Source organism: Chrysemys picta, chromosome 9, assembly GCF_011386835.1.
Source record: "Chrysemys picta bellii isolate R12L10 chromosome 9, ASM1138683v2, whole genome shotgun sequence".
Lineage (NCBI taxonomy): Eukaryota > Metazoa > Chordata > Testudines > Emydidae > Chrysemys > Chrysemys picta.
Window position 1 is genome coordinate 34,835,689 of NC_088799.1, and position 12,613 is coordinate 34,848,301.

General features: G+C 45.3%; 1 protein-coding gene across 50 annotated transcripts in view; it reads right to left on the bottom strand.

The window, feature by feature from the left end:
• AGFG1 (ArfGAP with FG repeats 1) overlaps positions 1 to 12,613 on the bottom strand; it is an 85,292-nt gene that overhangs the window by 24,672 nt on the left and 48,007 nt on the right. For all 50 annotated transcript variants that reach the window (XR_010590651.1, XR_010590652.1, XR_010590650.1 and 47 more), the window contains exons 4-5: positions 12,061 to 12,223; positions 9,648 to 9,804 (exon numbers count right to left, since the gene is read on the bottom strand). Coding sequence is in view for 44 of the 50 variants with exons in the window: in XM_008165891.4 (XP_008164113.2) it covers positions 9,648 to 9,804; positions 12,061 to 12,223 (320 nt within the window). In the remaining 6 variants the exon portion in view is untranslated. The remainder of the gene's footprint in view (positions 1 to 9,647; positions 9,805 to 12,060; positions 12,224 to 12,613) is intronic.

A 12,613-nucleotide genomic window follows, 5' to 3' on the forward strand; every position in this document is an offset into this window, starting at 1 on the left:
AAACTGATCAGATGGTCTGCTAGATCATTTTGGACCCCCCAAAATAAGAAACTTTAGATCTATCAAGCTAATAACGCAAAGCTCCCAGAGCAGAGCTGCCTCTTGATGGAGTGGAAAACAGTTGGCTCCTCCCTGCTTGAGACAGAACATTACCGCTGTATTGTCTGTAAGGACTAACAGACTCTTTCCCTTGATGTGCGAGAAACATCTGGCACTACAGTCTGATAGTTTTACACATCAATGGCAGAGCTGAAAGCTAAGTCTTTTGAGGACCAGAGACCCTGAGTTTGCAGAGAACCCAGATGGATTCCCCATCCCAAGCAGACGCATCCATCACTAGCATAAGGATCAGCTGAAGGGAGGCAAATGGAACACCTACACATATATTGGCTGAACCTGTCCACCAATCGAGGGAAGCAAGAACATAAGACATTCTCATCACCAAGTCTAGCTGATGGAGGCTTAGTGAGTAGATGGATGCCAACCTACTCAGAGGAATTCTGGAGTGCAGTCTGGCATATTGAACTACATACAGGCAGGAGGCCATATGCCCCAGGAGCCTCAAACAGTTTTGTGCTGTTGTGACTGGGTGATGTTGCCTACCTATAATAATTGATTGAATTGTCTGAAACAAAGTCCAGCATGACTCCTATAAACTCTATCCTCTGGACCAGGGAGAGGAGAGACTTCTCTGCATTGACTAGCAGTCTCTCAGCATTGAACATTGACTGGATCAGGCACACATTGCGCTGTACCTGCAGTTGAGAAGCTTGTCATCCAGATTTACCCCTACTTTCAACTCCTGATGTTCTAATGAATGCAGCTACTACTGACATAACTTTTGTAAAGATCCTGAGAGCTGCTAATAGGCCAAATGGTAGTACAGTGAACCGATAATTGTGACACTGGTAAATGAGGCGCTACCTCTTACCAAATCTGCCCAGCTGACTCCTACATTGAAAAATTCATAGCTGGAAAACAGACCAGCTCACGTGTGTTTGTATTGCTCAAGATAGGTGCTAGACTTGTAAGACTGTGTTTAGACTCTATAAAATGCTGGTAAGTTGCTGCACACATTATTCTTACTTGTAATGTCTGTATCCCATGCTATCAGGTAATATGAAAGTTTTGCTTTATAATTGTAAAAATGCCTGCTCTGAACTTGTGAACCTAGGCAGGAAAAGGACTATCAAGTCTAACTGGGCCACTGTAGGACAAAAACTTAGTTGATTTCTTCATGGGTGGAAGTTTACTATAGGATTGGCTACCAGCATGCTCTTTGTTGAGATCTCTGGCACAAAGTAATCTGGGGTAAATGACTGGTCTCTTGGGACTGGTAGCAACCTGAGTATTTTGTGATTTTTGGCGTAAGTGATCATTTATCACTAAGTGCAGCTTGCCTGGGTGGCAAGATAGACTGGAATGCCCAAGGGGACAGTCTGCGACTCCATGGTAAGATTAGTACAGTGATGCAGGAGTCCACATTTGTTACTGGGTCACTGAAATCTAATTATAGAACCACCAGTTTGGGGCATCTGCCCTGCTTTCTGACAGTTTGACCTGAGGCTAGACTCATGGATGTGAACCAGTCCAGACAGCATGCCAATAATAATTTTGGATTTACCAGAAATCAGAGATACTTCCTGTGAGCTTGATTGATTGCCATACAGAAGTAGGCATCTTGTAAGCCGAGGGCAGCATACCAAGGGAAAACAGAAGCTATCTTTTTAAAGAATTTATTGAGTTGATGCAGGTCTACAATTGGCCTTAAACCTGCCCCCTTCACCTCTGGGATTGAAAAACCGTGGAATTAAAACCCCTTCCCTTTGAGAGGGTGTGGAATCTCATATTGCCCCCAACCAAAAGAGAGATTGTATCCTCCTGGAGTGGGGGCTCCTCTTGAGAGTGGTCTCTGAGGAGGCATGAGAAGGGTGGGGAAAAAACAAACCGTTGAGTATATCCCACCTCCACAGTGCTCAAGCCACACTGGTCCAAAGCAATTCAGGACCAAGCACTGAAGAAGAGGGACAGATGATTTACAAAGGGGCAAAGGGAGTGGAATTTGGGTCTGGAGAGATGGAGAAATGACTGGCACTTCCCACACCCTTCAAGATACCTAGGACTGGAGCCAAAGCAGCAGGAGGAGGAAGCCTGTACCTATAATCCCATGACTTTTTTTTTTTTTTGACAGATACTATCAAAGAGCGGGAACAGAAAAATGGTGCATCTGCTGAGGTTGACCGTTCTTTCTGACCGGGGTAGGTGAATACAAATCTTAGGAGCTTACGGTGGCTTGAGTACTTAAGTCCATGAAGCTTGCTATCTGTCTTGTCTGAGAACAGAGAAGGACCCTCAAGTGGCCAGTCCTGAATAGTATTCACAGAAATACTTCTTTCTTGTCAGGGGTGAGGGAAATCGGTGCTGGAACTTCGATAACACAGGAGGCGCGCTTCTCACTGAAGCTGCAGCATTCAGCACAGTCAGACCAGAATGGCTCCGATAGTGGCCTGAGTGCCGCCTCCCTCAGCAGGAATTTCAGCCTAGCCTCTTTATCCTTCTTGAATTCCAGGCAAGTCTCACACAGGTCTTTAATGTGTGCCTTTCCCCGGGCACTTCAGACAACTATTGTGCGGGTCGCTCACTGACAGGCCCTGAGCACGAAGTACACGGCTTGAAGCCTGGAGACCAAAGCATGCCTCAGTGGCAGCATCAGAACCCCGAAACAGGGAAAAAACAACCATAATAAAAAAATATATAAATTTTTAACACCATTAAAAGACATGCCAGTCAGCACGTAAATTTTCAGTTTTTCAGTAAAAAAAAAAAAATTATTAACTATACTAACTACACTAAGCTCAGGGGGAAAAGTTTCCAACTGCCAGGCCCTGGGTGCACAAACACCAGGAGTGGAATGGATAAGTGCAATCACTTGAAGAAAAAACTGTAGTACTCTGTGAACTTTCAGTTAAATCTGTACTCAAATTGTTTTCCTTCCCCAATTCATATCTCCAATATGTTGAACTAGTTTCCTTTTCCCCACTCATCTCTGTAATCCCTCTGCCCAAGTTCCCATGTACTACTTGGCACATTAGGAACTCCACAAGATGGAGCATATCAGAAGCTGCATTCTTGTGCAGTTACCAGGCATTACAACAGTACAGCGACAGGCACTCAACCCTCCCACAGAGTGCTCTCCTGTCTCCACATTCTACCCAACCAACGCAGAAATACCTTATTACAACAGTTTTTTCCTGTTGGCTAATAAATTCACCCATTCCCTTGTGGCTGGAACAGTTTATAACAGAGGCTGTTAATCTTGCTGCCCCTCAGCAGTAGTTTCTATAGGGGACCAGACTACACATTCCAAAGAAAAAAAAAAAATCTTCAGTCTCCTGTAGGAGAAGCTGTAAAGGAGGCAGAACCACTACCACATCACCAAAATAGGCATCATGGACCAGCACCAGTACACAGCTAAAGCAAGAACTACTGACCCATATACATCAAAGCCTCTATCTTTTACTGCAACAATCTTTGTAGCCAATCACCTGCCCATGTATCTTTTACTATAAGATGTTCATGTCCATCTTAAATTTTGTATGCAATGATTCCCAATTATATTTTATAAACCTTTTAAGAGTTTGCTATTGTATGCGTACGCGAGTTCAACAACTCCTTCCTTTTGACCACAAAGACGAATCTGTAACTTCAGAACCAGCTTCACAGGGTGGTACTGCAGCCAAAGTGTAAAACCCTGGTCTATCAGAACAAGTTCATGAGGGGGAAAAAAGGCACTAGAACGTTGATAGGAATAGAACAGAAGGGCTTCAGCCATGTGACTTATGAGCTGGATCACTGAAAACAGTTTACTGCATATGAAATGTCCTTATTAATGTATGGTGCTTGCAAGCCTGGTGAGCAGGTACTTCGCTTTGTACAGAAACTGGCTTAGTGATCTCAAATTTGCCACCAGATATTCACAATTTAATGTGTTTCAAAGGCCTAGTCTACACTATGACTAATTCTGGTTCAGCAGCGTTAAATCGAATTAACCCTGCACCCATCCACACAATGAAGTCATTTATTTCAAAATAAAGGGCTCTTAAAAATAGATTTCTGTACTCCACCCCGACGAGCGGAGTAGTGCCAAAATCGATATGGTCATTTTGAATTAGGGTTAGTGTGACCACAATTTGATGTTACTGGCCTCCAGGACCTATCCCACAGTGCACCATTATGACCGCTCTGGACAGCAATCTGAACTCTGATGCACTGGCCAGGTAGACAGGAAAAGCCCCGCGAACATTTGAATTTTATTTCCCGTTTGCCCAGCGTGGAGAGCACAGGTGACCATAGAGAGCTCATCAGCACAGATAACCATGCAGGCCGATAATCGAAAAAGAGCACCAGCATGGACCGTACGGGAGGTACTGGATCTGATCACTATATGGGGAAAGGATTCAGTGCTAGCAGAACTTCGTTCGAAAAGACAAAATGCCAAAACTTTTGAAAAAAATCTCCAAGGGCATGATGGAGAGAGGCCACAATAGGGACTCAGATCAGTGCCGCGTGAAAGTCAAGGAGCTCAGACAAACCTATCAAAAACAAAGGAGGCAAACGGTCACTCCGGGTCAGAGCCGCGGACATGCCACTTCTATGCCGAGCTGCATGCAGTTCTGGGGGGGGGGGGGGGGGGGGAGCGGGGGGGGGGGGGGGGCGCGCCACCACTACCCCACCTCTGACCGTGGATTCCGAGGCAGGGGTAATCTCATCAGCTACACCTGAGGATTCTGCGGACGGGGAAGAGGAGGAGGAGGACGACGACGACGAGGACGAGCTTGCGGAGAGCACCCAGCACTCCGTTCTCCCCAACGGGCAGGATCTTTTTCTCAGCCTGACTAAAGTACCCTCCCAAGCCAGTATCCAAGACCATGACCCCATGGAAGGGACCTCAGGTGAGTTTACCTTTTAAAATATAAAACTCGTTTTAAAAGCAAGCGTTTTTTAATGATTACTTTGCCCTGAGGACTTGGGATGCATTCGTGGCCAGTACAGCTACTGGAAAAGTCTGTTAACGTGTCTGGGGATGGAGCGGAAATCCTCCAGGGACATCTCCATGAAGCTCTCCTGGAGATACTCCAAAAGCCTTGCCACAAGGTTTCTGGGCAGTGCATCCTTACTCCGTCCTCCATGGTAGGACACTTGACCACGCCATGCTTGCAGCAAGTAATCTGGTATCCTTGCATGACAAAGCCTGGCAGCATATGGTCCCGGTGTTTGCTGGCATTCAAGCAACATCCATTCTTTATCTCGCTGTGTAATCCTCAGGAGAGTGATATCGCTCATGGTAACCTGGTTGAAATACGGGAACTTAATTAAGAGGACAGAGATGGCCATTCTAGGCTCTTTGCCTGTGGCTGAAAAGAAATCCTTCCCGGGGGGGGGGGAGGGGGGGGGGGAGGGGAGAATTGGCCCAGAGCTTTTCGCGTTTGGCTAGCAGGGATCTTCCCTGATACCAGCCACGTGGTGGGGGGAAGGATAAAGCGATCATCCAGAGAATTGGATGGTGGGGGGGGGGGGGGTTAGTTTGTTTTCTTCTGCTGAAGGTTAACAGGAAAACCGCAGCACTCAACGGGCTTTGCTTGGTATGTGGGAAAGGAGGACGCAGAAAGCGAAAGACAATGGCTTACCATGGCCGCATGCAAGCCGAATTCTGTTGCCCGGACCTGCGTCTGTGATCTCTAGCAGCAAAGCCACAGGCGCTCAATATTAAGAGGCAAAATGCGACCTTGCACAGAAATCACATGTGCTATGTAATGTGAATAGTGTTGGTCACCGTGAAAGAGTATAAGCATTGTTCTGCAAAATGTATCTTTTAAAAAATTCTCTCCTTTTTTCCCCTCCCTCCAGCAGCTGCAAATTTTTCAAGCCTCCCTCCTCCGTCCCGAAGGCTCTCTCAGATAAGGCGTCAGAAAAAGAAGACGTGAGACGAGATGTTTGCAGAAATCATGGAATCCACCCGCAGTGAAAGAGCTCATCTGAATGAGTGGAAGGACAGGGTTTCAAAGTATAGGAAAGAAGCCAGTGAACGTGAGGACAGGAGGGACCAACGTGAGGAAAGTAGAGATGCTCGAGAGGAGAGGTGGCGGCAGGAAGATCAGAGGAGGCAGGATGCAACGTTGGGGCTGCTGCGTGAGCAAACAGACATGCTCTGGCATCTGGTGGAGCTTCAGGAATGGCAGCAGAATAACAGCCCCTGTATAACCCCCCTCCCCATGTTCCATAGCCTCCTCACCCAGACGTACAAGAACGCGGGGGGGGGAAGGAGGGGAGGCTCCGTACACCCTCCCATTCCACCCCAGTGGACAGCCCAAGCAAAAGGCTGTCATTTTTTTTAAACTTTTTCAGTGGTCTTTTCCTTCCCACCGATCCTCCTCCCAAACCCCACCCAGGTTCTCTCCCTCTTTTTATAAAAAATTAATGAAGAATAAATTATTTTTAAACGGTAGTGACTATTTCCTTTGAAAGCAAGCTGGGGGAAGGGAGAGGGTGGGTTCCTTACAGAGAATGAGTCCATAAAGGGGGCGGGTTTTCATGAAGGAGAAACACAGAAATTTCACACTGTAGCCTGGCCAGTCAAGAAACTGGTTTTCAAAGCTTCTCTGATGCACAGCGCTTCCTGGTGTGCTCTTCTAATCGCCCTGGTGTCTGGCTGCACGTAATCAGCTGCCAGGCGATTTGCCTCAGCCTCCCACCCCGCCATAAAGGTCTCCCCCTTACTTTCACAGAGATTGTGGAGCACACAGCAAGCAGAAATAACAATGGGGAGATTGGTTTGGCTGAGGTCTGAGCACGTCAGTAACGATCGCCAGCGACTTTTTAAACAGCCAAATGCACATTCTACCACCATTCTGCACTTGCTCAGCCTGTAGTTGAACAGCTCCAGACTCCTGTCCAGGCTGCCTGTGTATGGCTTCATGAGCCATGGCATTAAGGGGTAGGCTGGGTCCCCACGGAGAACAACAGGCATTTCAACATCCCCAACGGTTATTTTCTGGTCCGGAAAGTAAGTCCCTTGCTGCAGCCCTTTAAACAGAGTAGTGTTCCTGAAGACACGAGCGTCATGAACCCTTCCCAGCCAGCCCACATTGATGTTGGTGAAACACTTGTGATCCACAAGTGCTTGCAGCACCACTGAAAAGTACCCCTTGCGGTTTATGTACTGGGTACCCTGGTGCTCCGGTGACAAGATAGGGTTCCATCCATCGCCCCACCACAGTTAGGGAATCCCATTGCAGCAAAGCCATCCACTATGACCTGCACATTTCCCAGAGTCACTACCTTTCGTAGCAGCACCTCAGTGATTGCTTTGGCTACTTGCATCACAGCAGCCCCCACAGTAGATTTGCCCACTCCAAATTGATTCCCGACTGACCGGTAGCTGTCTGGCGTTGCAAGCTTCCACAGAGCTATCGCCACTCGCTTCTCAACTGTGAGGGCTGCTCTCATCTTGGTATTCTGGCGTTTCAGGGCAGGGGACAGCAAGTCAAAGTTCCATGAAAGTGCCCTTACGCATGCGAAAGTTTCGCAGCCACTGCGAATCGTCCCAGACCTGCAACACTATGCGGTCCCACCAGTCTGTGCTTGTTTCCCGGGCCCAGAATCGGCGTTCCACTGATAGAACCTGCCCCATTAACAACACGATCTCCAAAGCACCAGGGCCCACGGTTTGAGAAAATTCTGTGTCCATGTCCACATCACGCTTGTCGCTGTGCTGCCGTCGCCACCACCTTCTCGCCTCCTTTTTCTGGTCCTGGCTCAGCATAAACTGCACGAGAACGCGCGAGGTGTTTACAATGTTCATGACTGCTGGCTTGAGCTGAGTGGGCTCCATGCTTGCCGTGGTATGGAGTCTGCAGTGTTCACCCAGGAAAAAAGGCGCGGAATGGTTGTCTGCCATTGCTTTGATGGAGGGAGGGGTGAGGCTGTACCCAGAACCACCTGCGACAATGTTTTTTGCCCCGTCAGGCACTGGGATCTCAACCCAGAATTCCAATGGGCAGGGGAGACTGCGGGAACTATGGGATAGCTATGGGATAGCTACCCACAGTGCAACACTCCGGAAATCGATGATAGCCCCGGTACATGGACGCACACCGCCGAATTAATGTGCTTAGTGTGGCCGCATACATTCGACTTTATACAATCTGTTTCCAAAATTCGGATTAATCCCATAGTGTAGACATAATTCCAATTTAAATACATTCCAAGAAACTGATTTACACGAAAGCCTGTGTTTTATGCATACTTTATAAAAATGCTAGAACTATTCATGTTTAATTCTACTGAATTCAATTGGTCACTCACATTATCTGTAAAATATAATGCCTGAAAAAAGTTAAAAACACGTATAAATATTTTTTAATTTAAACTGGTGATGAATACCTTCAACTCACCAGAACTGTGCACCCATGATTTTTCAACTTTGTAATTTAATGCCAACTATGATGAACACAGATTTTTCATGAGCAGCATTTCTCCTCAGTATTAGCAATATTATAGTAGAACCCAGAGACAGCAACAAAGATAGGGGCTCCATTGCCTTAGGTACTAAACATTTTAGTAAACATTACCTAGTCTGAAGAGTTCATAATCTAAAGTAGACAAGGTCAAAGGGTAGGTACTTGCTCACGGTCACACAGAAGGTTAGTAGAAACACTACTCAATATCTATAAGCTGCTGACTTATAACTATTGGTGTTCTTCAGAATCAACTTAGTGGCCATTATTCTTTAGGATAAAGTTATATGGATTGAGGTGTCCCGTCCCCCGTCCCCCCCCCCCGCCCGTAATATTCAGACATGTTTACTGACAGCCATTCTAAATATTTAAAAGTCTGTCCTACCACACCTAGCCCTGATTTTTGCTCAAAAATTGTTTTCTTTTGCTCCTGCTCCCACACTATTCCCAGCCACATGGACTTCCTCCACTACAAGTTTGTTCTCTCTTCCTTCAGTTCTGTCATACTCAGTGAGGAAGCATTGCTTCTTCCCCCTCACCAATGCCCACACCAGTTGTCTGTTCACTATTTTTCACTCCCTCTCCATAAAGTATCTTGACAACTTTTTCAGAGGGAAGAAATGACATCTTGCATAACCTCTGCCCATCCCCACTACTTTACTCACCTTCTCCTCTCTTGCCACCAACACTGATGCTTCCTGCCTTCTAGCCAAATATTTGCTTTACTTTATAAACAAGTAATTCAAGGAAAACATAATTAAAGCAGAGTGACAAAAAGTGACCAAACATAATTTGTGTCAGTTTCAGATCAATATTTATGTGATTTATGTCAAATAGTACTACTACACTATATTTTATAGCTATTCTCTTCTGTTTCCCATACTGTTTTTGCAAAGGAAATGCACAGTGTAAGTTTTAAAACTTTAGAATAATACTTGCTTTACTAAACTTGACTTCCAACTCGCCATAAGCTAAATCTTAACAACTGATATAACAATGTTCAAGGCCAGAAATATTAATTTTCCTTTTATTAATTCAGCAGATAATCCATATTTATAAGCCATAAAGAATGAAAACTCCTCAGGTTTCTATACATTTAATTAGGAGGGAATGTCTACATAGAACTCTTACCTGTATGACTGTTGAAATGTGCAAAGTTAGCAAAATTTGCTGTAGCAGTTGACTGAGGAGCAGGAGCAGCAAAGATATCTGAGCCAAGGTCACTGAGGAGGTCAAATTGTTTCTTTTCCTGCTGCTGTTGTCCTTGAGACCTAACGATAACAGGGGACTACAAACAACATTTTAATTAGCTAAACAAACAGGAAAGCCAATGTTTAACCAAGCTTTACAAAAAGCTAAAGGACAGACTGAAAAAACTACTTCTGGTACTAATTTTGAACTGTTTTTTTTGCCATGGAGCATTGTTAGCAAGCCATATCAAGTTTCATAACTTTAGAATTCAGACCACAATTACGTAAAACAAGCAATGAACTCGTTAACATTTGATAAACTAGAAGCTCTAGAGTAAATTAAGTTTTTGTACAAAGGAGAATCTTTCCTCAACCTCCTCCTCCTACCCTCCCTAAGGTGTGCAAGATCATATTCCCCCTCAGGCCCCATGGGCTTAGTGAGAGTCTTCAGGTAGCCCTGCTTAAGTGCACCTTAGAAGTTAAACAGCAGACTTGCAGAGACTAAGATGCATGTAAAACAGGAAAATCAGAGGTATCTAAACCAATGGCTCCAGATTAAGGAACCTGTATATAGTATTTGCAATTATTTTTGAAGCCCAGCAGAGCCATGTAGACTGAAGCTCCTTCTTCTCACTGAATCCCCATTTTTTATTTTTTTTCCTGGAAGAAAAAGAAAGTTAAGTTTCTTGCAGAATTCCTCAACAGAACATTAAGGCTGCATGATTAAAAACTCAAGAGTCAGGAAATTCTAAACAAACATTTAACCTTAGCTTTACCCTCTTGTGAGTTTGCATTATACAGACTAATTACATCATATATTTGAAAAATAATATATATTCTTTCCCTCCAGCCTATCATGTACCATTATGGATAAGCTAGACAGAGACCCAAAAGTCATTTGACAAGAATGCAACAAAACACACTTGTGTAACATACAGCACAGTATTCATGACTATATATAAGGAGAAACATATGTTAATTAAGGTAGCTTCACTGTCCCCTGAACTGCTTCTAAAGGAAGGGACGTTAAAGTTATAGTACACTGGCCTGACCAAAATACTTCCTCCTACCACAGGGAAGACGATTTATGTAAAATCTAGTTTATAGTTAACTTAAATTTGGGCCATTGGAGCGAAGAGATGCAGCAAATCTCAAGTTGTTGAAAAACCATGGTTTTACTTCTAAAAGCAGTAACACTGACTGGCTAAGAAAGAAGTCCTGTCCATGCCTCCCTTTAATAAAAAGATGGCAGTTGTAACAGAGGGCTTCAAAGGAGGCAGTGGTGTGTTTTTTTAAATTCCAGCAAGGATGCAAGGGAGGAGGATGACCCGACCCAACCCAACTATAGTAAAAGCTGTTTTATCCAGTGTGTTGGGGGAATGGGGGGTGCCAGTAAGTAAAAAATGCCTGTTAATGACAGGAGGGAGTTTGGGGTGCAGGAGGAGGTGCAGGGCACAGGCTCTGGGAGGGAGTTTGGGTGTGGGAGGGGGCTCGGGGCAGCGGGTTGGGGAGCAGGTGCAAGTGACAGATCCGTGGACCGCTCACCTCAGGCAGCTCCCCGCAAGCGAGGCTGTGTCCTGGCTGCTCCTAGGCAGAGGTGCAGCAGGCAGCGCTGCGCGCTGCCCCTGCCCTGCCCCGAGCGCTGTGCGCTGCCCCTGCCCTGCCCCGAGTGCTGGCTCCGCAGCTTCCATTGGCTGGGAACCGTGCCAACGGGAGCTGCGGTGGCAACACCTGTGGGCGGAGGCAGTGCACCAAGCTGCCTGCCGCATCTCTGCCTAGGAGCAGCCGGGACAGGTCACCATTTGCAGGGAGCCACCCGAGGTAAGCGGTCTACGATCAAGCCCTCTCTCCCACGCCCCAACCCCTTGCCAGTCCTGCGTCAACTGGACTATAAACCAAAATTTCAATGAAGATCAGAAATGCTGTTTATAGAGCTTTCTGGTTGGGTCCGGATAAAACAGCTTTTACTGTATGTTGTGGGTACACAAGATGTTTAGCCAAAAGCCTGTTACAAAACAAAAACATCTTAGTTTTATTAAATAGCCCCAAAAATGCCGGTCTATTAATCATTATTACACAGGGCAGAGGCTAGCATTTTTAGTCTGAAGCATTCAAAGTCAAGCCACCACAGAACTCAGTTTCTAGATTTTACTGTCAGTCCCCTATTCGCATTCCATAAAAGCAACAGAGCATGAAAGCTATTAAGGACAGTTTTATTGTAATAGCAGTAACCCACTAATGCCACAATTTTCAGTATTTTGTAAAATCTTGTTCAATTCACAAAATGCCCATTCTCCTTTTAAATACTGTAACATAATCCCATATCACTGAACTCTTAGCCATTACTCACTCACTTGGCTAGGTGTGCCTTTATTTAAGTGCAGTGCTGGTGCAGATTCTCCCAAGAGAGATTTAAGCGGTTTCACCTCAGGTGTGCTGCTTGTACTACTAGCAGAGGACCCTGATATAGATGCATGGACTGATGCCACAACCTTAGCTTGTTCTGGAGGAACATACCTAAGTTGAATAAGAGTAAAGTTATTTAATATTTAACATCAGTTTTGTTCCAACATCCATTATAATGGTAGCACAGGGATTAAAAGTTATTGTTCTGAGGTCTGAAATCTGCTATTTTAAGCTCTGGACCTATGTCAAATAGTACTTCTGGTCTGATAGTCCAGTCACAATTTTAGTGTTCCATATCTCAAAAGCTTGAGACTCCAGTTTTCCAGTGTTTTATAGCAGTCGTTTTCAACCTGTGGTCCGCACAGACTGTCTAAGGGGTCCGCAAAAGGTGACTATAAAAATAAAGTTTCAGATCCCAGAAAAGGCATTCCTTTGATCAATCAAAAGTAGGTGAATGCCTCTGACCTACAGGTCAAAACCCAGAAGTGTTGTTACCACAGA